The 27,431-nt window shown below is 38.0% G+C and overlaps 2 protein-coding genes across 4 annotated transcripts in view; one reads left to right on the top strand and one right to left on the bottom strand.

The window, feature by feature from the left end:
* The window catches only part of DHX29 (DExH-box helicase 29), a 59,697-nt gene extending 42,624 nt beyond the window's left edge, over nucleotides 1-17,073 (bottom strand). For both annotated transcript variants that reach the window (XR_004056496.1, XM_010386471.2), the window contains exons 1-7: nucleotides 16,718-17,073; nucleotides 8,212-8,285; nucleotides 6,906-7,019; nucleotides 5,841-5,970; nucleotides 5,012-5,157; nucleotides 3,959-4,087; nucleotides 161-287 (exon numbers count right to left, since the gene is read on the bottom strand). Coding sequence is in view for 1 of the 2 variants with exons in the window: in XM_010386471.2 (XP_010384773.1) it covers nucleotides 161-287; nucleotides 3,959-4,087; nucleotides 5,012-5,157; nucleotides 5,841-5,970; nucleotides 6,906-7,019; nucleotides 8,212-8,285; nucleotides 16,718-16,898 (901 nt within the window). In the remaining variant the exon portion in view is untranslated. The remainder of the gene's footprint in view (nucleotides 1-160; nucleotides 288-3,958; nucleotides 4,088-5,011; nucleotides 5,158-5,840; nucleotides 5,971-6,905; nucleotides 7,020-8,211; nucleotides 8,286-16,717) is intronic.
* A 40-nt stretch (nucleotides 17,074-17,113) lies between these two features.
* The window catches only part of MTREX (Mtr4 exosome RNA helicase), a 130,914-nt gene continuing 120,596 nt past the window's right edge, over nucleotides 17,114-27,431 (top strand). The window contains exon 1 of one of the 2 annotated variants that reach the window (XM_010386472.2): nucleotides 17,114-17,468. In XM_010386472.2, coding sequence (XP_010384774.1) covers nucleotides 17,335-17,468 — 134 coding nt within the window. In that variant the 5' untranslated portion in view covers nucleotides 17,114-17,334. The remainder of the gene's footprint in view (nucleotides 17,469-27,431) is intronic. The other variant, XM_010386473.2, reaches the window with a different exon arrangement.

Here is a 27,431-nt window from a genome sequence, read left to right as displayed (position 1 = left end):
CAGTATTTACTACTTAGCTTATTATTTTAAAAGTTTGCTAATCCCATGTATAAACTGTTAGAAAAGGGCAGACATATTAAAAGGTAGCATCATCCATTCCAGGAAGGCCAAAAATAGAAGACAATTACATTTATACATCTAAGTATTTGAAAGTGTTTACCTCTTTGAAATTTCCTTATTTTTTCTTGAGCCTCTTTTTGGCCTTGCTTGTTTTTTTCTAGTTTAAAGGTAGCTGCTTGCTCTTTTGCATCCAGCAGTTTTGCTGCAAGATGTAAGTACCTTTCGTTCTGTTCCAAATAAAACAATGGGAGGGGGAACAAAAAAAGAAGAGCAAGATTAGTATATCTATGGTCAATTTACTGTATCAAAATCTGTGATATTTTTACCTTATCCTTTGATCTGGCAAATCTACTTTGAGGAATTTTTCATAGAGAAATAAAACAAATGCACAGATTTGCAGGTGCATAGATGTTTGGTGAGGCACTGACTGTAAAAGAAAAACTGGAAATCATATATGACACATCTCTACAGAGAAGACTATTTAGTCATTAGAAAATAAAATAAGGTTAGTAAAAGAAAGAGGGTGACCCACATAGAGAAACTTCCTTGACGTGTTAGTAAACTAAAGCAAAGTGCAGAATAAAAAGTAGAGCTCATTTCTATAAAAATTGTTTCAGCCGGTGGTGTGGCTCACGCCTACAATCCCAGCACTTTGGGAGGCCGAGGCGGGCGGATCACCTGAGGTCAGGAGTTCGAGACCAGCCTGGCCAACATGGTGAAACCCCATCTCTACTGAAAATACAAAAATTAGCTGGGCGTGGTGGCGGGCGCCTATAATCCCAGCCAGCCAGAAGGCTGAGGCAAGAGAATCACTGGAACCTGGGAGGCAGAGGCTGCAGTGAGCTGAGATTATACCACTGCACTCCAGCCTGGGTGACAGAGCAAGACTCTGTCTCTAAAAAAAAAAAAAAAAAAAAATCGTTTCATAAGTATGTGTGTTTAAAGGATTATTCATGCAGTAATAGTAATACTTATCTGAAAGTTAACTTCACATAATCTCTATCTTATGGAAGACAGGGAAAAAATGGCTTTTGAGGAAAATGGATGTCATAACTCTCAAGGACATGACTTGACTCCTGAGCAAAAACTAGGAAGTTTAAAGTTAAACTCAAATTACTGTTTTTCTCCCCCTTAGGTTAATAAGTGACAGTAGATTAGAAGCATAAAACTATGGACTGGAGAAGGAAACACAACTGATAAAAGAAGGAAAAAGAGATAATTAAACAAGCATATCTGCTGAATTCTGGTACCATTTTGTATAGAGACAAATATCAATACAAATATCAGTGTAACAGACAGGAGGGTTAGCTACCACCTCAAATTCACTCATATAATACTTATCCTTTCCATCTTTCTGATACCACCATCCCTCCATTTACACACCTCTTGCCATCTTTGGCACATTTTTCCCCGATAAAATTTGCCATCTTAACCATTTTTAAGTGTACAGTTCAGTGGTATTAAATACATTCATGACGGTGTACAACCATCACCACCATCCATCTTCAGAACATTTTTATCTGGCAAACATGAAACTCTAATCCCATTAAGCATTAACTCCCCATTCTGCCATCCCCCACCAGCCCCTGGCAACCACCATTCTACTTTGTCTCTATGAATTTGACTTAGGGACGTCATATAAGTGAAATCATATGGTATCTGTCTTTTTGTGATTGGCATATTTCACGTAGCATAAAGTTGGTCAAGGTCCAGCCGTGTTGTAGCATGTACCAGAACTTCCTTATTTTTTAAGGCTGAATACTATTCAGTTTTATGTGCATGCCACATTTTACCTATTCATTTGTCTCATTGGTAGATACTGGATTGCTTCCACGTTTTAGCTATTGTGAATGCTGCTGCTATGAACACAGTGTACAAATATCTCCTCCAAGACTCTGCTCTCAATTCTTTTGAGTATATACCCAGAAATGGAATTACTGGATCATATGGTAATTCGATTTTTAATTTTTTGAGGAACTACCAAACTGTTTTCCACAATGGCTGCACCATTTTACATTCCCACCAATAGTACACAGGGTTCCAATTTCTCTACATCCCTGTTAACATTTATTATTTCCGGTTTTTTTGATAGCTGACATCCTAACGGGTGTGAAGTGGTATGCCACTGTGGTTTTGATTTGTATTTCCCTAATGATTAGTAATGTTGAGCATTTCTTCATATACTTACTGGTGATTTGTATATCGTCTCTGAAATCTTCCTTAGCCTTTATATTCCGTAAATCATCAATTTCTATTGATTCTTGCTTTACAAATGTCTCTCTTCCTTTCCAATTACTGATTTGAGCTTTTATTATCTCACACCTGAGCAAGTGCAATAGCTACCATAATGGCCTCCCTACACTTTCCAAATTGCCCTAAACATCACTATTCCAAACCACCTCAAATATTACTAAGCTTGACCTAAAATATCATTCTTCTTGTCAGTCACCTGCCCCTAAATCTGTAGTGGCTCTTTACTTTCAAGGAAAAGTGTCAAAATCACCTTCTGGACATAAAAATCTTCCAGTCTCAGGTGAACTCACCTGTTTACTCCTATCTACCAATACTCATCTATACATCTTATCTCTATATATGCTCATCCATTTTTTATTACTGAAAGGCTCCTTGTACAATTCCACATCTGTACCCTTGTTCACAGTATTTCACACATGTGGGCCATCTTCCCATCTTTCTTTGCCTGTCTGAACTCTGCACATCCTTTAGGTCCCATCTCTTTGAAGTCTTGACTTAATGCTCCAATCAGAAGAGACCTCTTCTTTCTCCAAATCTCAAAGTAGACTTATACTGCCCTAAATATTTCACTTATATTAGTTTAATACAGGAACATAGTTTAAAAAAACTTAGATATACAGAAGAATATAAAGAAGAATTCTCCATCCCACTATACCACCCTGGTCCTAATCACCAGTAACAGCTTCTTGTGTCTCTTTCCAGATGTTTTCTTTGCTTATGTAAAAAAGCAAATATGTAGCTATATGTATTTTTTCTTTTACACAAACGAATTCATCAGATTACATATGCTGTTCTACAACATCGACCATTTGCCTGTTGACAGACATATGGGCTGTTTGCAGTGTTTGCCTAATACAAATAAAGCTGCTATGAACATTTGTGTACAAGTCTCTGAACAAATGTTTTAATTTTTCTTAATACCTGGAAATAAAATTGTTGGGTCATATGACAAGTATTTGTTTAACTTTATGAGAAAGGACGAGTTTTTCTAAGTGGCTGTACCATTTTACATTTCCATTAGCTTTACATTCCCATTAGCAATATGAGTATTCCAGTTGCTCCACGTTCCTCCTAACATTTAGTATTACTGATCTTTTTAGTTTTAGCCATTCTGATGGATATATAGTGGTATCTCATTTAAGTTTTCATTTTCATTTCTCTAATTTAATCTACTTTTGTAAGGTGTCTATTTTTAAAGCTTCTTTATATAATTATGTATAGAAGTCCTTTGTCAGATATATATATTACAGTATTTCCCATACCTTGCTTCTTTGACTTAGTATATTTTCTGCCTTATATTTCTATCTTACCATATGATGTCTATGTTATTCTCTCTAAACCATGAACTTCTGTAAAGGAATGTGCCTTTTTATTATTACCTAAATAATTTAGCATGCTCCTTACTCATAAAAATCATTTAAAAATATTTGATGATTATCTCTTTAAACATGAGAAATGTAATTAACATCTTTTGAGCAGTTAACTTTCTGCTAAGTTTTTACCTAAGTGTCATTTTATTTAATCTTCACATCAGCCCCTTAGAGGTACATTTCCAATTTACAAATGAGCAAACTAAGGCTCAGAAAAGTAAACATATCTTGCTTAGGAACATCCAGTTAGAAGCCTAATACAAATTTCTACTCACAGGGTCAAATTTTTCTTCCTCTTCTAAACTTTTAGAATTCTCATTCTTTTCTTCTTCATTTTGTTGTTCAGCATATCGTAAAATCCACTCTTTCATATTTACTTCCGTATTTTTTTCTTCCTTTTTTGGCTAGAAAGAGAAAACAAATATCTGAAAAACCAAAGTTAGAAAAAGGTGTCAAAACTATCTTGTCACTGCTTTTACAATTTCCTCACACTCAAAAACAGTAGACATATATAAGCTGTTATTCTTTATTGCTCAGTGAAGGACAAATAAATTGACCTCAACATTAAGAAATTTACAATTGCAAAATCCAAAGAATATATTTATATAAAGTGGTAAAAAAAGAATGAAATGAGAACTGTTAAAAACTACTGTTATTCCTTAAAAACAGTGGTTTTATGAGGATTATTTTTTCCATAGATGTTTTGCAATATGCAGAGTATTTAAGTGTAATGGCCTAATGAATTACAGTTCCATTATTCACATTCATCTGTGATTTTCTTCCACAGACTCTGGGCTTGGTCATGTGACTTGCTTCAGTCAATGGAACATTAGCAAGAATGATAAAGCAGGAGCTTGATAAGAATTTGTACACTTTGGCTTATTGTCTTAAAATATTCTTGGAAGCCAGATGCCATAAGAAGTCCAGTCACCCTAAGACCACTAAATGTGAGGAAACCCAAGCTAGTCATGTAGAAAAAACACGTAGACAGAGGGATGCCTGGCTAGCCTCCAGCTTAGTCATGGGAGTGAAGAAGCCACTTTGGATGTCCCAGCCATGGAAGATTCTTCCTGGAACAGAAGAACCACCTTGTTGAGCCTAGCACAGACTGCAGAATCATGAGAAACAATAGTTGGTTTAAGCCACTACATTTTGGGGTGGTTTGTTATATAATGATAACTAAAACAGTGATAGAAAAGTCTGGCAAACCAATTAGTTATTTGTAAGAAGTAAAAATGTTACAGAAACCTAATATTTATACTCTTCAAACAGTTACATGTGCTCCATTCTGATTTTATACAACTTTAAATGCTTAATTCTTAAATTACCTTAATCTTAGGGTCTTCTTCATGTTTTTTGGTTTTAGGTTGCAATGGAGGTGAAATAGTGGCTTGTATTTGAGGAGACTGAAATTTAGGCCTACTTTTAGGTTGTTGCCCTTCAAATTCCTGACTGAATCCTTCAGGAAGTGCATCTTAAAATAAAAGAAACTACGCTGAAAATAAACAGGCATATGATACATAAAACACACAAATATTTGTTAAGCATTTGTAAACCTTGCCTAGACACAGAGCACCTAATTTTCTTCTATTCCCTCATCTCCTAAGAACAGAAATCCTAAGATGAACCTGGTTTTATTTGTCAAACTAGAAGTGAACATATTCATCAGATGATAGCTAACCCTCTTCTATTTGGTCATTATTTCACCCTCAATGTTAGGCTCCTAAATTGTCATAAGATCTTAATCCTTCCCACTCTTTGGCTGTCTGCCATAGCATGTGGTAGTATCCTTAGTCACCACAAGCCGTTTGCACTCCAGATTCTTGCCAAAGATTACAATCATGATCCTCTGCTTAGTAAAATACTATATATTCAAGGACAGTCCTAATTTCTAAACCAGAAACCAGGAGACACGCAAACCTTGTATTAAGGACATAGCAAAATAACAATCAACAACTGAACACAAAACATAGTATTTTCTTGCATAGGTCACAATCTCTAAGGAAAATATCCTGAAAAGAACAGAAGGTAAGAACACTTCAAAAGTAAATAATTATGACAGTGAAAAAATATGAGTATGAGCCAAAAGGTTGATACAAATACCAAAACGACTTCAAAAGGTTTTAGAAACTGAAAGAATTTAATGATACTGTTTACCATCTGAAAGGTTTAAACAGAGCCAATCCAAGGCAGAATGAAGGTCACCTCCACATAAGAGTGTATTGGTCATGGCATCTTCAATGTCCTTTGTCTTAAATGAAAATGCTTGTAAAGCCATGTATAAATCCTATGACAAGCAAATATAAAAAAGTCACATTTGTCAAAGTTCCCTTCCTGTATTACTAATTATTCCATTCATTTTAAACCAGAAACTTTGACACAAATTATAATTTCAAAACAATCTTTTTTTTTCCCAGTTAAAAATGAAATGTGTTTATTGAATTAAGAATTTGGAAACCAGAGATCTTTAAAAAAGAGAACCACAAGAAATTATTCCTATTTTCACTGTCCAAAGATACTAAATGTAGTACATTTCTTTTAGTCATTTTTCCATGATTTTGTAAAAATAGATTTCACTTAACATTATAACATAAGCAACTTCCAAAGTTAGTAGAAACTCTGCATCATCACTTTGAATAGTTACATAACATTCCACTGGGTGGACATATCCGAATTTAAATTTATATTTTTCTATGGCTGAACACTTAGGATTTTTTTTTTTTTATTACAAGCTGTGGTTCAGTGAACATCTTTATACATAAAGATAAAGCATTTTAACATACTTTCTAAAGCATAATCATTATAGTTAGGCAAAGCTGGGTTCAAATCCAGACCCTGTTTACTAGTAACCTTACGGTATCATTTATGTCATCCTTGCAAGCCTCCATTCTTTCACTTGAAAAATGGAACCAAATACATCTACCTCATAGGACTGTTGTGTCAGAGAAAATCTAAACGAAGTTCCCAGCACAGAATCTAACATAGTAGGTGCTCAATAATATAATTCTGGGGCTATACCTTAATTTTCATATCACCATTTTAATGTGTGCACTTGCACCTCCTTGATTTAATGTGTGCACAATTCCTCCTCTATTCTTAGAGATGGACATGATCTATATAAAATCTCAATGGAAGTTGTAAAGCCTTTTTTTTATCTCACATGAGGAGCTGTCTAAAAATGCTTCACTAAAACTAAGGAACTTAAAAAAGTTTGCAAAATACCTGCAATTTTTTGGCAGTAAGTCTTCCAGAAATCATTCCTTTGTCATTATTTTGCTTTTTATGCTCATTGATCACTCCAATAATTCTTTGCTCTAGTTTGTTATTAATTACCACCTGTTAAGGCCAAAAAGGTCATATCATTTAGAAGCTAAATTATTAAAAAATTAAAAGCTTATCATACAGTTTTCTATATTCCTGCCAACCAAGCCCAAAATTTCAGCTAAAATCAGATACAGTAATTATCATTTTTTGGACTACCACCCATTTGACCACATTCCTATCATTTCTTTAAGAAAAAATGTGGCATGAAAAAAGCAACAAGATAACACATGGCAAGAAAAAGCCTCTCAAGGGTAATGTCACTTGGACCACCCTTGGGTTGTTGTCACAAAGACAGATTCCTAAGCTCTATCCCAAACATACTGAATCAGAATTCTTGGAGGGAGCCCAGAAATCTGCCTTAATGTAAACCAGCGCAAGCACACAACCTAAAAGAATGAATGCTACACTAAAAAGAGGTGTAACAAGTAAAACTGAAAACTAAATATATAATAAGAAGCTACACAAAATCTTTTGGCTTCTAGACTTTGATTCTTACTTTTTCCTACTAGCCATTTTATTTTCTGTTCTTTTGTTATTTTGACCTACACAAGCATCTACTTACAAAAATATCTTCCATTTATTACTTTTTTAACTAAATGCCTACTATAAACTAAGCCCAAAAATATAATTCAGAAAATCGCAGTCTAGCCCAAAAAATATATATAAAGAGACAAGTTAAAACCCAGCATGCCAATTCTCAAAAATGACATATCAAGTAATAGCAGAATCACCAAGAAAATCAACTTGATGAGTTATAAAGGACTTCATAGAGGTCACACAGGTTGACAAATAAAAAGGGGAAATAAGGGCACTCTATGCAGAGAGTACATGGGTAAAAGCTTGAAGTTGTAAAATCACAGATTTAGAAGAACAAAAGAGATATTCATGAGATGTCCCATGAACTAAAATATTAAGTAAAGATCAGAGTAGTAGAGAGGAGGGTGAAAAGGTATTCTAAGACAGAGCTGAAAAAATGTATATGCCATGCATAGAAGTTTAGATCTTAACCAGACCTTTCTTCATTTCTTACAGTCTCTCAACATATGTGTATGATTTACTTCTTTTTAGTAGAGATTAGCTCTCAGAGTACTATTTACAAAAATTTTAAACACCCCATCATTTTCTTACATTTAAGGATACATCTTTTTTTGAGGAAAAAAGGGGGGAACATTTTTTGAAATGACTCAAAACCTTGGTTACTTACTTTCAAAACAGATTTATCCAGATTTGCAGGACCACTAGAATCATTTGCAGAATTAAAACTATAAATTTTTGGACCTGTAAATAACACAAACAAATAGACAAGGCAATTTAATGATTAATATCTATTACATTATTTTAATTTTCCTCTAAAGAACGCTAAATATTAAATATTTGATTTCAGCTTTTTCCCGCCCAATACTTCACCAAATAACTCAATCTAGTAGCTAGCAATATCCTCTCTAAATTTTAAACATTTTACCAATTAGCATTCCTCCACGTTAACCAGTTTCTCATAAAATGCAAATGCCTACGTATCTTTTAGGTTAAATCTATCTTTATCCTCAGATCTTTTAGTCAGATGCTTTTCTCCCAGCACTTAGCTGAGGCAAAACTTCTCAGAAGATATGATGGTTGGCAGAGTAGATGGACAATTTTAAAGAAAAAGCACTCTTTCTTGAAGGTGGTATGCTAAGTGAAAAGGGAGGTGGGAGTTTCTATCATCTTTTCTCCTTGAAGTCCAGGGTTGCTATAGTTTCCTAGGGCTGCCATAACAAATACCACAAACTTGATGGCTAAATACAACAGAAATTTATTCTCTCACAATTCCGGAAGCCAGAAGTCCAAAATTATGGTGTGAGCAGGACCATGCTCTCTCTGAAGGCTCTAGGTAAGAATCCTTCCTTCCCTCTTCCAGCTTCTGGTGGCAGCATAACACCAGTCTCTGCCTCCTCCTTCACATGGCCTTCTTCCCTGTCTCTGTGTCCAAATTTCCCTCTCCTTTCTCTTGACACTCATCATTGGATTTAGGGATCATCCTAAATCTAGTATAATTTCATCTCAAGCTCCATAGATATGTAGAGCTTATTTCCAAACAAGGTCATATCCTGAGGTTCCAGGTGGACATGAATATTTGGGGGGACACTACTCACTCAACCCACTACAGTTGCCAAGTCTGTTCCAGTGAACAGAAAGGCTGTCTAGTCTCAATCCTCTAACAATGAGTAACCAGGAAGCAATACACATTATTTTCAAACTTTTGGTCTCATGACCCCTTACTCTCTTAAAAATTACTGAGGATCCAAATAGTTTTTGTTTATGTGGGTTATGTCTGTTGATACTTAGCATATTATAAATTATAAGGGAAATTTTAAAATATTCATTCATTCACTGAAAATAATAAATCTGGCCAGGTGCAGTGGCTCATGCCTGTAATCCCAGCACTTTGGGAGGCTGAGGTGGGAGTATCCCTTGAGCCCAGGAGTTTGAGACCAGTCTGGGCAACATAGTGAGACTTTGCCTCTACAAAGTTATCCAGCCGTGGTAGCATGTCTGAAGTCCCAGAGGCTGAGGCAGGAAAACTGCTTGAACCCAGGAGTTCAAGGCTACAGTAGTGGCTGCAGTAAGCTGTGACTGCAACACTGCACTCCAGCCTGGGCAACAGAGTGAGACCCTGTCTCTAATAATAATAATAATAATAGGCCAGGTGTGGTGGCTTATGCCTGTAATCCCAGCACTTCGGGAGGCTGAGGCAGGCAGATCACATGAGGTCAGGAGTTTGAGACCAGCCTGGCCAACACGGCAAAACCCCACCTCTACTAAAAATACAAAAATTAGCTGGGCCTGGTGATGCATGCCTGTAATCCCAGCTACTTGGGAAGCTGAGGCAGGAGAATTGCTTTAACCCAGGAGGCGGAAGGTTGCAGTGAGCCGAGACTGCACCACTGCACTCCAGCCTGGGCGACAGAGCAAGACTCTGTCTCAAAAAAACAAACAAAAGAACCTCAACAAAACAATAATATTAATAAAAATAAACCTGTTACATAAATATAAATGATGCTTTTGATGAAATGACTATATTTTTCAACACAAAAAAAATTTCCGTTTTTGCAAATCTCTTTAATATCTGGTATCTTAGTCTGCTCAGAGTGACACAGCAAAATACTACAGACTTCTGGATGGCTTTACCATCAGTTCTGGAGGTTGGGAAGTCCAAGATTAAGGTATCAGCAAGGTAGGTTTCATTCTGAGGCCTCTTCTCTTGGCATGTAGGTGGCCACCATCTTGCTATATGTTCAGATGGGTTTTTTCTCTGTGCTTACTCAGAGAAACTGAGCTCTTTTAGGTATCTCATAAGGATACTAATCCTGTTGGATCAGGGCCCCATCCCTATGATCTCATTTAACCTTATGTACTTCCTCAGAGTCCTTATCTCCAATTATAGCCACACTGTGGGTATGGTGAAAAACACACGAATTTTTGGAGGACACAGACATTCAGTTCATAACATCTGGCTTCTGCATTCAATCTGCTGTAACATTACACATCATGTAGCCACTGGACAACCTCACTGCATAATCATGAGAAAATGAGCGTGAAAAATGGCAAATAACATCTCAGAATTATTATGAAAATAGTTTTCACTTCATGGAGCCCTTGGCAAACAAGTCTCAGGTTTCTTAGGACCTCCTGAGCACACTTTGAGAACCACTGCTGTATAAGGATGATCCCAGGCCAGATGTGGTGGCTCACGCCTGTAATCCCAACACTTTGGGAGGCCAAGGTGGGTGGATCACCTGAGATCGGGAGTTCGAGACCAGCCTGACCAACATGGAGAAACCCCATCTCTACTAAAAATACAAAATTAGCCGGGCGTGGTGGTGCATGCCTGTAATCCCAGCTACTCAGGAGACTGAGGCAGGAGAATCGCTTGAACTCAGAAGGCGGAGGTGGCAGTGAGCCGAGATTGCGCCATTGCACTCCAGCCTGGGCAACAAGAGTGAAACTCCATCTCAACAAAATAAATAAATAAATAAAAGAGAATGATTCCAGAATCATAAATCTACTTGCATGGTTTTTACACACCTTAAAATAAAAAAAGTATTTTTTGTACTTTGAGACATTTAAACATTAAATGTTCTTATGAATTTAAAGTCAAAGACTTTACTCTCTGCTGGGTAACATTAAGTTCTTCGTTTTAAGATGGTAGCTAATATAATTAGTTTTTTTTTTTTTTTTTTTTTTGAGACGGAGTCTCGCTCTGTCACCTGGCTGGAGTGCAGTGGCCGGATCTCAGCTCACTGCAAGCTCCGCCTCCCGGGTTTACGCCATTCTCCTGCCTCAGCCTCCCAGTAGCTGGGACTACAGGTACCCGCCACCTCGCCCGGCTAGTTTTTTTGTATTTTTTAGTAGAGACGGGGTTTCACCGTGTTAGCCAGGATGGTCTCGATCTCCTGACCTCGTGATCCGCCCGTCTCGGCCTCCCAAAGTGCTGGGATTACAGGCTTGAGCCACCGCGCCCAGCCAATTAGATATTTTAAAAGAACAAAAGTTTTTGAGAATAACTACTTGAAATTAACTTGTACATCTGGGCAGTCTGAAAGAGAAACATTTGTGGTTCTCTGAATTAGTGCTGTGCTATAGTTATGTCGGAGGTACCCAAAGCTACCTGGCATATGTAAAAAGATAATAACAACTCTGGTATAGTACTGTTAATGTCCTTATCTTCTAGTCTCAAACTTTACCTTAATTCTAGCAATCTCTCTCATAAATTCATGTCAATGGTCATAAAGGAGAGTATATATTTAGTAGTCTTTAACTATTTCTGGGGGATCTTATCAATTTTAGTAAGCTTGTGCACAAGTTTACCATGCAGTTTTAGAGGTCCCCAAATGCATCAAGAGGCCCCAGTTATAAACCTTTTAAAAAGTTACAGATAGATGAGCAGTCCATTACCAAGATTACACGGAGAAACAGTTCAAAGTTGATGTGTTACTGACAAGAGTAAGACTGTAAATTCCTTTAAAAATGCCAGTCTGGGCAACATGGTGAAACCCCATCTCCACAAAAAATACAAAAAAATTAGCTAGGTGTGGTGGCTTGTGCCTGTAATCCCAGCTACTTGGGAGGCTGAGACGGGAGGATTGCTTGAGCCTGGGAGGCAGAGGTTGTAGTGAGCCACTGGACAACAGAGTGACCCTATCTCAAAAACAAAAACAAACACAAACAAAAAAACTGGTTGGTTTTTAATTTACCCAGTTGAAAAGATTAAAGTAAATTCTCATTTGTCTCCTCCAAACAATTCACCTAAGAGTTTCAACTGTATCACTTCCTTGAAATGGGCTTATACTGCAAACTTCCAGAGGGTAAATAAAAGAGCTGAATTTCTGAAAAATGATCAGAGAAATCAAGGAACATTCACTGGGCCACATTCACTTTTGCCAAGTAAAGTACATAAGATTTATGACAGCTACTTTCCTTATTGCCTGGAGACTTTTACAATTTTTGGTTTTGTGTTAAAGATGGTGGAAGTTACTGGAAATCTGACTGGAAGTAAGGATGTTAGTATGCAGTATCTCCAAGGCAAAGTATTATGAATTCCAAATTCATAAATGAAAGGTCATGGGACGACGCAACATATATAGCTGGCTCTCAAAAATATTTATTACATTAAAGTTGAAGCACAGACAAACTGATTTCCTCAAAATCACTCAGCTAATTAAAAAAAAAAATCAACCAGAATCAGTTTCTTATTACCCAGTATTCTTTTCTTTTGCTACATATTCTTTTTATACTGTATTTTAAAGGAAAAAACAATGCTAATGACCCACTATGACTAAGACATTCACTTTGAGTTGTTAGCACTCTGATTCCCTTCTGATCAACAGTGTGTACATCTGCAGAATGGTTAATCAAGCAAGGGACCAAAACAGGGACTGTGGTGGTAAACAGATCCAGTCCCTGTCCTCATGGGGCTTATAATCTGGAACAGTAATATAATTAGTAAGCAACTAATTACTCAAATGAGTAATAAAGCGGAAGTGCAGAGTGCCAAGAGAATAGACGAGGGTGAACTGATGTAGTCTGAGCAATTAAGGCCTGTGAGGAAGTACACACTGCCAGGGCCGCCTGACTAATCATTTTGAAATGTAAACCAGCTAAAGTTTCTCCTTTACTTAATACCAACACCGGCCCCCACTTCCCATTGCACTTGCTCTGGCTCCTTCCCAGACTTCCAGCCACATTTTAACTCTTTCTTCCTTCACTCCAGCCACACAGCACTATCTTCTTACAACATGTCAAACTTGTTTCCACCTTAGGGTCTTTAGGCTTGTTTCTCCCTCTGCCACAAATACTCTGCAGATCATCTCAGTTTAAATGTTTTCTAAGGGAAGCTATTCCTATTCCAAACCAAAACAGACCCTCTGTTCTCCATTTAATCTTTACCAAGTCACCATTTTCTGTTCCTCATAGCACTTTTCCTATTTTGGTGACCCTAAAAAAATAATTATAATGGCTTTTATAAATTTGTAACATCCATTCCCCATTCTTATTCCCCTCTTAAAATTTTAAGCCTCAACTAGGTTCAAGAATTTTCAGAAACACAAGCCTCTTGGTTGGAAGAGAAAAATTACTACTGAACCTCTTATTTTGGTCTCAGTTATAACATGATAAAGCAGCTTAAAATTATAATTAGGCTAAGGAAGTGGCACTTCTAAAGCGAAAGCACAGGAATGGAAAGAAGAAAGAAAAGAAAAGAAAAGGCAAAGGGGAGGACAGTAAAAGAAAGATGGGGAAAGGTCTTGCTTTTCCTATAACACTCCAGGCTTGCATCTCAAGGCCTTTCTGTTCCCTCTCCCCAGAAGGCTCTTTACCCAGTCATCTGTGTAACTACTTTACCTGCCTCGTTTCCTCAAATGTCACCTTCTTATATGATGCCTTCCTTCCGTGACCATCCTATTTAATACTGAACCTCTCCCCACCCTCCTCCCTATTTGGCCTCTTCAAACATTCTTTGATGAACAAATGAAATGAAAAAAACAAGAGTGGTAAGAATACCCCAAATTGTGCAAGCCATTTGGTGATTTTGTACCTCTACAATAGAGGACAATTTTGACCAGCTGTGCTGTGTACAATCCTTCAAACTGGAAAGATAAGGAGTGATGGAAGTAGAGTAGAACCATTACATTTACATTAGGAACTATACAGAGTTGAGCATTTTTCCACTTTTTTTCTCCAAAATAGATTTATTATATGTTATACTATATATTAAAAGCACCCCAAAATAAACCCAAAAGTTATGTGCAAATTTAGTAGATAACCTCTAGTTTTTTTCTCTTGATTTCTTGGTCTTAATAATTCCTTTGAACTTTCCTTACTAGTTATCCAAGAAATTTTCTTCATGACGATATGCACAGCACTGGAGTAGATACTGAGGAAATGTTAACACATATCCATAAAACAGTTCCTACCTCCTGTAATTTTGCAGGATATATAAAATGTATAATTCTTTACATATCATAACGCAAGACCTAACTATCAAAAAGAATGATTTAAACAACTATGATACGTCAGTTCTGAATAGCAGGAAGAATTCAAAAGGGAGTTGTTATCTGAAATGGATATTTTAAGGTTTTGGTAGACGATGTTAGGGACAGATTGCACACTATGAAGAAAAACATGGCAAGAATAAATATGAAGAAGAAGAAAGCCAAGAGCTCCATTTGGAGAAATGAAAACACACCAGATTTGCTATAGTTGAATAGAGGAAATATTAAAAGGCTAGAAAGAGGGTTTTAGAAGCTAGCTAAATGATTTAGACTTTATTGCAAAGTCAGTGAGGATGCCATGGAAGAAAACAAGAAGTGTTACACGACCAAAGCAGCATTTCTGAAAGACCAGTCTGATGCTGATATGCAAGACCAACTGGAGGAAGCAAAATGAGCACAGCTATGGAGACCTATTAAAAGACTTTGTTGGTACTCCAGGAATTCACAGGTACCTAGACTAGGGTGTGAACTACACAAATGCAAAGTGAAATATGGAAAAACAGAAACAAGGAAGTCAAAGGAAAAGTTAGTTTGGGGAAAGAAGAGTAGTTTAGTACTAGCCCTGTTAAATTTGAGATGCTTGCAAAAAATAGGGTCAGAGGATCCAGGAAAATGTATAAATTGCCGACTTGAGCTTGAAAGACAGACCATCTATAAAGGAAAAGATAGAAGTAATGGAAATAGATGAACACTCCTAGAAGGGCTTTAGGAGTGAACTATACTGTCAAGGATTGAAACCTTGAGAAAGGGTCACATTTTGGGGCTGGAGGAAAGGGAAGCCAAATAATACAACAAATGACTATCAGTTCAAATAATTCACAGGAATGTCAGTAAAAGACAAAGGAAAAGTAAAAAAGAGGCTGATCCACACAGTAAAACTGCCACAGTTGTCAGGGAGAAATTCTATGTATTTGTAATTACAAGCATATTAACTCTGTAGCTAAAACACTACAATAAATTGCAAGGCAAATAACTGTTTCCACCAGTTCTAGGTAAACGTCTGGTACCTACCTACTTTTTCAGTCTCATCTCTTTTCCTCCTTTGGCAATGCTTTATGTTCTATGAATTCCTCAAGAGCCCTAAGCTCTTTCCTGACTCAAAATTTTTACACATGATGTTCACTATCCCCGCCTGGAATACTAATTTCGCCATGCTTCACAGAGTCAACTCCTTTTCATCCTCCTGATCTCAGCTTAACAGTTACATTTCCAGACACTATCCATGATACCTGCTCATCCCCAGAAAAATTAGATTATCCTGTTAAACTGTCTTCCCAGGCTTTTCTTTGTGGCACTTATCTATTATAAGGCTATAAATATGTCTGTGTGCGTTATCTGTCAGTTAATGCCTATCTCTGACATTAGACTGGCAAGCTCCATGAGGTGATGTCTCTATTTTGCTCATCACATTCCTCGTATCTTATCAGATACATACTAAATATTTGCGTATATACACATAAATGCTCAGCAAATATTTATTGAATATTCCAATAAGTACAAGCAAACAACCCCAGAAGAACACAACAGCATGTAATTGTTCAACTTTTGAGCTCAACCGTAATAGTGGCCTGCTCATCTGCAGCAGGAATCGGCCATCTACAAGTTGAGTTGTCAAATCAATTTGTAAAGTGAGCAAAAATACATGGCGGCAGAAACAAGCGCGGACAATTTTACAATAGGTTACACGTAACCAATGTGTAACCAGTGTGTATAAGTCCTGTAATTTTTATTAAGTACTGATTTTTCCAGAACGCATGGAGACACCAGATTGCTACTGAAAATGATATGAAGAACAGACAGAAAATGGGGCTGGATGGCACCAGGAGGTCAGGAACTCCACTCAGTACTCGTCTTTGCATTAGTGTAGCTAGCTGAGACGGTACTGAGGATGGATCCCTGCTGAAACAGAAGCTAATGGAATTATTTTGTTTTTAGAAGTGGGAAAAGTGTGAGTTAAAAGGGAGATGCCAGGCTGCAACAGGGTTACTGTCAGAATTTTGGAGGCCCAAAGACCTTCGATTTTTAATCTAAGACAAGGCCATCCCATGGGGAGCTAGCAGCCCGAGTGTTGGGAGACAGAAATGTTGGGCCCGAAGCTCCTTCCGGGTTCTAAGGTCCTTTCCTCAGCACAAGCAGCAGGGTCTCAGGGGAGACAGCCAGGGGCTGGGGGACCCCTCGTACCTTGCTTGATACGGGGTTCCCTGGCGCTGGCAGCGGCAGCAGGGGCCGGCCTCGACACCGGCTTTTTGCTTTGGGCCTCCCCGGCAATTCCAGCCTCTGCAGATTTGGCTCTGGAAGCAGACACGGCGGCCCGGACCACCGCGGCCGCTGGAGCCTTGTGTTTCTTGTTCTTTCCGCCCATGTTGCAGCTGCGGCAGAAGATCCTTCGCGGCCCAGGCCCCGGCGCCACTACTACACAACCGAGAGCTCTTCACATTCCCCGGCTCCGGGGCCGCCACCCTGAGCTTCGATCTGGGCTCCTCGGGCCCGGGGCGACCGCTGCCTCGCAATTGGTCGAATTCAGCAGGCTCCGCCTCGTCGAGTCGCCAGCTGCCTGCCACACGCCAGGCTCCGCGAGCCACTCTCGCTCTTTAGCCACTGAGCAGCTTATCCACTTCAGGTCCGAAAGGAAGGGAAAGCGGGGGGAAAAAAAAGCATCACGGAAACACTTTTGTTGGTCGTGCGACTCGACTACTTTTGTCTCCTGCGGGCCACTGTTGAGCCTTCACCAGACGTCACCGTCTTCGGTCGCGGGGCATCGTGGGTAGGAGGGAGATTCGCTCTCAAAGCTCCGAAAGATGGCGGACGCATTCGGAGATGAGCTGTTCAGCGTGTTCGAGAGTGACTCGACCAATGAGGCGGGAACCAAAAAAGACAAGGAAAAGGACAAGGGGAAATGGAAGGGGCCTCCAGGGTCTGCAGACAAGGCAGGGTAAGGAAGAAGTTCTAGTTGTTGCTTTTATTTTTTTTCTCTGTGCTGGGGAAGAAAACACTACTCTCTTAGGAAGGAGCACGAGAAAGTGAAGTGTACATTGAGTGGCGTTGGGAAGTTAAGGGGTTCCAGAAAAATGCTGGAGAGGGTGGAAGAATGTTGTTTCGGGGAAGCGGGGTGTTGGCGTTTCGTGGTGTCTGCAGGCAGCGTGAACTTCTGCTTCACTTCCCTTACGTCGATGTTACTGTTTCTATCCCCGTCTTCGCGGTTGTCTCCTGGGTTCTGTAGCCGCAGCACCAGCACAACACCTGGCACATAGTCGTTAATAAACAAAACGAATGATTGAGTAAAGGGTGAAAAAGTTAAGAAAAAAATGATATGAATTGATTTGGAGGGGAAAAGGCAGATGATAACATGAGACGGGAGAGACATTTAATCTCCAAAATGTACTAGTTCTCTTTTCCGTAGAGTGGAGATAATAGTGCCTACCACTGGTGGTGATGTGAAGATTCAGTGAGATATACGTGTAAAGTGCCTAACCGTGGTAAGCTAGCTATCACTAATAAATGCTAGCTACCGTGAGTTTATTAAGAAAAAATTTAAAAATTACTGGACCCTACCCATATGTTTAGACTGGTGCATACAGCCACCAGAAAGTGTAAAGATCTGTTTATAGTAGAACAAGGAAAAGCTATTACTTAAAGTAAGGTGATTAATTATCAATCAACAAAATATACTGTTGGTATAGTGGGGCCAGATACCCAATAGATGCTTGAAATTAAATTAGACATGATTTTGCTCTCAAGGAATTTTCGGTGCAGGGAAAGAGAACAGGTACACGTAAAAGAGTTACAGTGTAGGTGAGGAGGTGATGAACTTAAAATGAATGGTATATACAAGTAAGTGTTATAAAAGAACAGGAAAGGGAGATACCTATTTGTGACTTTCAGGAAGGCTTACATACAAGAGGATATTCTGAGTTGAGGAAGTTGTATTGTTAATGGTGCCAAGTTTGTTTCTTTGTTGTTAGGAGCACAAATTGGGCAAGAGGAACTATTAAACCTAGGGACTACAAGAGGTAAGACTGGAAATATACATTAATTTGAGATCATGAGGGGCCTTGAATATCAAGCAGAGGAGTCTTGATTTCATTTTTAAAACCCTGTTGAACAAGGTGATTGGATAAGTAGAATGATAGTTTAGGAAAATTAATTTGGCAGTGGTTGGCAGAGTATTATAATAGTATAGGGAAAGAAGATAGACCCTCATAATAAGAAAGTAAATTAGGAAATTATGTTATCTGGTTGTAAAGATAGAAAGAACCTCAGCTCAGGCAGTGTCGGAGGAATGAAAAGGTACAAACATGTTAGGGAAAAGATGGACAGACCTTCGTTAATTAAGGAGAACAAGGGAAGGGAAGTCAAAAGATGTTTAATTTGCATGTCAGGGTGAAAAAAACGGGGACGTTCAGAGGTTTTGATATAGTGATAAAATTAATTTAGCTTAAGACAGTGTGAAGGGATGCTAGTATATCCATAGGAAAATGTCCACTGGGTAGTTTTAATAGAGTTTTGTAGAGTGACCAGGACAGGAGGTATATATTTGAGTATCATTTGAATTGGTCTCCTTGAGGTGGAGATCCCTGTGGGAAAGTAAGTGACAACGCAGAACTTCTGGAGAGAGTACATCAGAAAATTCTATCAGGAGTGTGAAATGTCACATAATGGAACAAAGTGGAAAAATAGTCTACTTGCATTAAGTTGGATTGGGAGAGTTTGGGGAAGCTTTTCAGAGAAAATAAGAAAGGAGGACCAATTATTTTTGTTTTTTTCAAGACAGGAAGTAATAGTTGCTAGAGTGTTTGAATGGGCAACTATGATGTTATGAAGACAATACATATGTAATTTACCATGTTAGTATATACTTTACCTCAAATTTGCTAGGGTAAAATGAGTTTGATTTGCATCGTAGTTGGGGTAAGCTGTTTGATGACCTTCCAAAATGAAAAGAGGAAATAAAAATCTAATTTACATTTAATTGTATTAGGAAATGAATATTAGAAAAGGGAAATAAGAAAACAACAGAAGAACATTGGTAGCTTAAAGGGTTTTGTTTACTACCAACACTTGTAGCAAGGTCTTCTAGGTATTTTTAAGAAAAAAAATACTGGCCGGGCGCGGTGGCTCACGCCTCTACCCACTTTGGGAGGCCGAGGTGGGCAGATCGCCTGAGGTCAGGAGTTCAAGACCAGCTTGGCCAAAATGGCGAAACCCTGCCTCTACTAAAAATACAAAATTTAGCCAGGGCTGGTGGCAGGCGCCTGTAATCCCAGCTACTCGGGAGGCTGAGGCAGGAGAATCGCTTGAACCTGGGAAGTGGAGGTTGCAGTGAGCCAAGATTGTGCCACTGCGCTCCAACCTGGGCAACAGAGCGAGATTCCATCTCAAAAAAAGAAAAAAGAAGAAGAAAAAATCCTATTTGCTTGATTGCAGTGACCATACTACCATGCATAGTGTGATTCTCATGTGATCTGGGTAACATAGGAGGGCAAATCATGGAACTTCAGAGGAGCTTGCCCTTTGTTTAGTATTCTAGACCAAGTGGATGCTTTTTTAAAAAATTATTTCTTTATCTTTTAGAGATGGAGGTCTCATTTTCTCACCCAGGCTGGAGTGAACTGGTGCTTAGCAGCTTACAGTAGCCTAGAACTCTTGGCCTCAAGCATTCCTCCCCGCTCAGCCTCCTGAATAGCCAGGAGTACAGGTGCACACCACCATGTCCTGCTAATTTTTAAAATGTTTTATAGAGATGGGTGTCTCACTGTGTTGCCCAGGCTGGTTTCAAACTCCTGGCCTCAAGCAATCCTCCCACCTTGGCCTCTCAAAGTGTTGGGATTACAAGCGTGAGCCACTGTGCACAGCCAGTGAGTACTTTTAAAAATAACTTTATGAGAATTGTAAAACTGTGTATATTATATATAAAATAGTATGAAGAGCTTCATGTACCCATAACTCAGCTTCACCAATATCAAGTCATGGTCAGTCTATTCCTGTATCTTTTTTTAAATCAAATGCAAGTTGTTTTTTTCTCCCTAAATATTTCAGTATTTATGTCATCCAGCAAAACTAATAATAATTCCTTAATATCGTTGAATACTGAATCTGCAGTGAGATGTCCCCAGTTGTCTCGGGTGTTTTTTGATTATTGGTATTTGAATCAGGATTCAGACAAAACCCTACACTGTTTTTATTGTTATATCCCTTAAGTATTTTATGCTACAACAGCCTCCCTCTTTTTTCCTTCTGCTATTGATTTCTATTTTGGAGGGATGAGTGAGGGGAGAAACCAGGTCATCTATCCTGTGGAGTTTCCCACATCTTGGATTTGTTTTCTTAAACTGTCATTTAACTTGCTCCTGTATCCTCAAGTATTTTCTGTAAACTGGCCTCATCCCTAGAGCTGCATTTTGTGACGTAATAGCCACTATCCTCATATAGCTGTTGAGCACTTAAAATATGACTTGTCAGAATTGAGTTGTCCAGTGAGTGTAAAATGCACACCAGAATTGGAAAAGTTGATATGAAAATTGTAAAATATCTCCTTAATTTTAATTTGGTTGTAATTGAAATGATAATATTTTGCATATATTGGGTTCAATGAAAGATATTAAAATTTATTTCAATAGTTTCTTTTTACCTTTTTAGATGTGGTTATTAGAAAATTTTAAATTACATATGCAGCTTGTAGCTTGTATATGTATGTATATGTACTAGACTGCTCTGATCTAGTGGCTTGAGTAGATTCAGGTTCAATTTATTTCCTATTTCATTACATCATAATCTCTGAATAGTCTACTGTTCTAAGATTGACAAGTTGGTGAAAATAGTATCACCTGATCCCTCATCCACCTTTCACATGATGGCTTTAGCACCTAGTGATAATTGCCTAGGTTCATTACTTCACTAGTACTTGCACAGTGGCGATTTTCTATTTTTATCATTACTCTCTGCATTTATTGCACCTGTTACTGCATTTATTGCACCTATTAAAAAAGGCATTGTCTCATCAGCTGTTTGTTTACCTTGAAATACAGTTCATGAAAGGCAGGATAAATGCTTGATCCTTTAACAATTTTTAAGGAAATAAGTTGTGCCCTAAGGAAGTTTCACTGGTGACCAACATGGGTGTATGATTATGTTTAGTTTCTTGGTGAATGAGTGGATTTTTATATATTTACTCCTTTGCACCTATTTCTTCTTCTTTTTTTTAAATCTTACTGGGGTATAATTGAAGTGCAGTAAACCACCACAATCAAGATAAACATTTCCATCACCCTCAGGAGTTTTTTTGTGCCGCTTTTTAATACATCCCTGTCGTCACCTATCTAGAACTAATATTTTCTAGAATTTTGTTTAAATACATTATGTATTCCTTTTACATGGCTTCTTTTACTCAACATAGTGCTTCTGAGATTCAGTCATGTGGTGTATATCAATAGTTTGTTTTTATTGCTGAATAGTATTCTGTTTTATGCATATACCATATTTGTTTATACCTCCGTTATTGGACATTTGGGTTGTTTCCGTTACATTTTTTGAAACTTGGATTTCCAATGTTTTGATCAGTGAGCACTCTTTAGGTTGGCTCTTGTGTCTGTTTGACAATACATCATCAGTCTTTGATAGCTTATGTGCTTTCTGGATTTTCTGGACTCACTACACTTTCAGTGCCAAGCTTGCAATCAGCCATATCTCTAAGGAGTCTCTAGTTTCTTATAATGAGAAGTGTTATTTTGTGCTTAGGGTACACAATGCTACTGGATTTCATTGCTTTTAGGTTTTTACAGTACAAAGAACTAGGGAATCTTTGTTATAAAAAATAGAATTCATACGGACATTTCCAATACAGTTAATATCACAGGGTTTTTATTTAACTTTTTGGAATTTTATAAATGTATCATTTCTGGTTTCTGTTAAAAATCCTCATTCCTAGGCCAGGCACATGGCTCATGCCTGTAATCCCAGCACTTTCTGAGGCTGAGGCCGGTGAATCACCTGAGCCTGGGAGTTCAGGACCAGCTTGGGCAACGTGGTAAAACCCTGTCTCTACAAAAAAAAAAAAAAAAAATTAGCTGGGTCTTGTGGCGTGCATCTGTAGTCCCTCCTAATCAGGAGGCTGAGGTGGAAGGATTGCTTTAGCCCTGGGAGGTTGGGGCTGCAGAGAGCTGTGATCATGATACTGTACTCTTTTCTGGGTAACAGAAAGAGACATATTTAAAAAAAAAAAGAAAAGAAAATCCTCATTCCTGCTGATAATTACATAATTAAACATTTTCTTATATATACTTATAATAGTTTAAAAATAATTTTGCTATTAATAAGATATTGAATGCAGTTGTGGTTCTTTTTGCCCTCAGAATATATCATGGTAACAGTGAAAATACTTTGTAGTAGTTCTTTTCTCTAAATGTTTATGCCACTAATTTGATATTTATTGTATTCATTTGTTTCAGTGTATTTACAGTTTTTAAGAATTGCTAAAAATTTTTAAGAAACTGTAAAAGATTTTATAGTTCCAAAATCAAAATTTAAAACAGTACATTCTTGCTTCCATCCTTATCCCTTCTTCCATTTCCTCCCTCCCCTTTAGTTTTTGTTTTGTCTCATTTGTTTTTGAAAATACCAAATTGCATGTACATGTTTGTCTATCAGTTTTCTTCATTTCTCACTTCTTGTGCAAAAGGTAGCATTAAAAACTGTTCATCTGTTTTTACTTGATATTTTGACCAAGAGATCATACTATATCAATATGTAGAGAGCCTTTTTTTTTTTTTTTTAAACAGCTGCATAGTTGCAATCCTTCAATCAATGTTCTCTGAATGGACATGGTATTATTTTCAGTCTTTTGCTGTTACAAATGATGCAACAATGTCTGTTTTGTACAAGTCTGTTTCATGTTGTTGTTGTTTGCTGTCTTATCTTTGGAATAGATTCTTAGAAGTGGAATTACTAGGTCAAAGAGAGTAACTAAGTAGGCATTTTTGCTAGGTATAGCCAAATTCCTCTCCACAGGAGATACACCATTTTGTGTTTTCAACAGTGTGGTAGCAATGACAGTCCCCCAGTGATGTTCATGTCCCAATCCCTAGAACATTTGAAATTGTTAGGTTACTTGGCAAAGGAGAAAGTTGCCGATGGAGTTCATGCTGCTAATTAGTTGACCTTGAGGTGGAGAGAGAAGTCTGGATTATCCAGGTGGGACGAAAGTGATAACAAGGATTCTTAAAGTGAAAGAAGGAAGCTGAAGGGAGAGAACCAGAAAGACAGCAACAATAGAAGGGTTCTGGCTGACTTTAAAGGTGGAGGAATGGGTCATAAGCCAGAAAATGTGGGTGATCTCTAGAAGTGGAAGTGGCAAGGAAATGGATTTTCCCCCAGAGCCTTCAGGTAAGAACACAGCCCTGCCAACACAGTACCCTAATTTTGGTCTTATAAAACCTATATTGCACTTCTTTCTTACTGAACTATAAAACAGTAAATTTGTCCTATTTTAAGCCAACCGTCCCCAACCTTTTCAGCACCAGGGGCTGGTTTCATGGAAGACAATTTTTCCACAGACCAGGGGTAGGGGGATGGTTTCCGGATGAAAGTCTTCCGCCTCAGATCATCAGGCATTAGGTTCTAATGAGTGCGCAACCTAGATTCTTCCCATGTACAGTTCACAGTAGGGTTTGAGCTCCCATGAGAATCTAATGCTGCTGCTGATCTGACTGGAGGCAGAGCTCAGGCAGTAATGTTCACTCACCCGCTGCTCACCTCCTGCTATGCAGCCTGGTTTCCTAACAGGCTATGGACTGCCTAGGAGTTGGGGGCCCATTTTACCATAAGCCACTGGGTTTATGGTAATTTGTTACAGCAGCAATAAAAAGCTGATACAAACAGTAATGTGGGAGAGTATTTTATGGCCTTTTTCACACAGTGTATTGAACTTGGATTTTTGTCAGTGAGATAGATGATTAAATATTTCAATTCGTGTTAATTTATATTTCTTTTTGTATGAATGAAGCAAAGCATCATAAGTTCAGAGGCTATTTGATTTTATTTGTGAATTGTTCATACCTTTGTTTTATCTTGAAAAAAGTGAATAGTTGGTCCTTCTTAATTTTTAGGACTTCTTTATAGACCAGGAATATTATTCCTCTAATGTGAATTGCAAATGTTTTCCGCAGTGTTTTGTCATTCAGAAAAATTTTAATATAGTCACATTTGTCATTCTTGTTGCTCTTGGATTTTTTGTCGTGTTTTCTTCAAATCATTGTATGGTTTTGTTTTTTACATGTGCATCTGATCCATTTTAAACCAGTGCTTTTCATTGTGTTAAACAGGTTGCCCAGACAGTCTAAAATCATTTTGACAAATATTTGTCATTATTTTTATTATATAAATTTTTTTTTGAGACAGAGACAACAACCACAGAAAAAACACATATTCCATTGTGGCGTAGAACAATAGTTAACCCATTGGGGATTACTATCAGGTTAACTTCTTTGTAGCTCTCAGAATAGAACTATTTCTGAGTATATGTGTACTTCATACAAATTTTCATCAACTAAGAAGGTTGTTGTTCTACACTAGCATTTAAAAAATAGTCTGTATTTATGATTGTGTATAATTGTACAGAGAAGTGCAAGACTGTGGAGCTGGGGGCAGTGGCTCACGCCTGTAGTCCCAGCTGCTAGGGAGGCTGGGGCCACCCTGGATGATACAGCCAGGACCCAACTCAAAAAAAAAAAAGGAAAAAAAAAAACCTGTGGAACACTTCCATGATTGTTTTATATCTCGGCAGAAATCAAATAAATACAGTTAGAAGTTACAACAGAAGTGTTACTACTGACTTCACAGAAATAACCATCAGAAACTATCATGAACACCTCTACACATACAAACTAGAAAAACTACAAGAGGTAGATAAATTCTTAGACACATACACCCTCCCAAGACTAAGTCAGGAAGAAATTGATTCCCTAAACAGACCAGTAGTGAGCTCCAAAATTCAATCAGTAATAAATAGCCTACCCGCCAAAAAAAAAGCCCAGGACCTGATGGATTCACAGCAGAATTCTACCAGATGTACAAAGAAACGCTGGTAGCATTCCTACAGATATTATTCATAAAAATTGAGGAGGAAAGACTCCTCCCCAACTTACTCTATGAGGCCAGCATCATGTTGGTATCAACAACGGGCAGAGACATAACAACAGAAAACTTCAGGTCACTATCCTTGATGAACATCAATGCAAAAATCCTCAGCAGAATACTTGCAAACCAAATCCAGCAGCACATCAAAAAGCTAATCCACCATGATCAAGTAGGTTTCATCCCCAGAATGCAAGATTGGTTCAACATACAAATCAATAAATGTGATTCATCACATGAACAGAGACTAAAGACAAAAAAACCACATGATTATTTCAATAGATGCAGAAAAGGCCTTCGATAAAATTCAACACCCCTCCATGTTAAAAACTCTCAATAACCTAGGTATTGAAGGAACATACCTCAATATAACAGAACCATCTATGACAAACCCACAACCAACATTATACTGCACAGGTGAAAGCTGGAAGCATTCCCCTTGAAAACTGGCACAAGACAAGGCTACCCTCTCACCACTTCTATTCAACATAGTATTGGAAGTCCTAGCCAGAGCAGTCAGGCAAAAGAAAGAAATAAAGGCATCCAAATAGGAAGAGAGGAAGTCAAATTATCTGTTTGCAGACAACATGATTCTATATGTAGGAAACCCCATAGTCTGGGCCCAGACACTCCTTCAGCTGACAAATAACTTCAGCAAAGCTGCAGGATATAAAAATTAGTGTACAAAAATGTTTAGTATTCTTAGATACCAACAATAGCCAGACCGAGAGCCAGATCAGAAAGGCAATCTCATTCGCAGTTGCCACACACCTCCCCCGCTCCCACACACACACACCCCCTAGAAATACAGCTAACCAGGGAGGTGAAAGATACATGCAATGAGAATTACAAAATACTATTCAAAGAAATCAGAGAAGACACAAACAAATGGAAAAACACCCCATGCTCATGAATAGGAAGAATCAGTATCATGGAAATAGCTGTAGTGCCCAAAGCAATGTACAGATTCAATGCTATTCCTATCAAACTACCAATGACATTTTTCACAAAACTAGAAAAAACTATTTTAAAATTTATATGGAACCAAAAATAGCCAAGGCAGTCCTAAGCAAAAAGAAGAAAGCTGAAGGCATCATGTTACCCTACTTCAAACTATACTACAAGGCTACAGTAACCAAACAGCATGATACTAGTACAAAGCAAGCACATTGACCAATGGAACAGAATAGAGAGCCAGAAATAAGGCTACACATCTACAACCATCTGATCTTTGACAAAGCTAACAAAACGAAGCAATGGGAAAAAGACTCGCTATTCAGTAAATGGTGCTGGGATAACTGGCTAGCCATATGCGGAAAATTGAAGGTGGACCCGTTCTTTATACCATGTACAAAGATCAACTCAAGATGGATTAAAGACAGATGCAAAATCCAAAACTACAAAATCCCTGGAAGACAGCCTAGGCAGTATCATCCTGGACCTAGGAACGGACAAAGATTTGATGACAAAGATACCAAAAGCCGTCGCAACAAAAGCAAAAATTGACCAGTGGGATCTAATTAAACTTAAAGAGCTTCCATACAGCAAAAGAAACTATCAACAGAGTAAACAGACAACCCACAGAATGGGAGAAAATTTTTGCAAACTATACCGTTGACAAAGGTCTAATATGCAGCATTTATAAGGAGCTTAAATTTACAGGAGAAAAACAACCCTATTAAAACGTGGACAAAGGACACAAACAGACATTTCCCGAAAGAAGACACACATGGGACCAACAAGCATATAAAAAAAAGCTCAATATCAC

This window comes from Rhinopithecus roxellana, chromosome 3 (assembly GCF_007565055.1).
Source record: "Rhinopithecus roxellana isolate Shanxi Qingling chromosome 3, ASM756505v1, whole genome shotgun sequence".
Classification (NCBI taxonomy): domain Eukaryota; kingdom Metazoa; phylum Chordata; class Mammalia; order Primates; family Cercopithecidae; genus Rhinopithecus; species Rhinopithecus roxellana.
The sequence above is the reverse complement of the archived record's forward strand: the minus strand, read 5'-3'. Positions and strand labels throughout refer to the sequence as shown.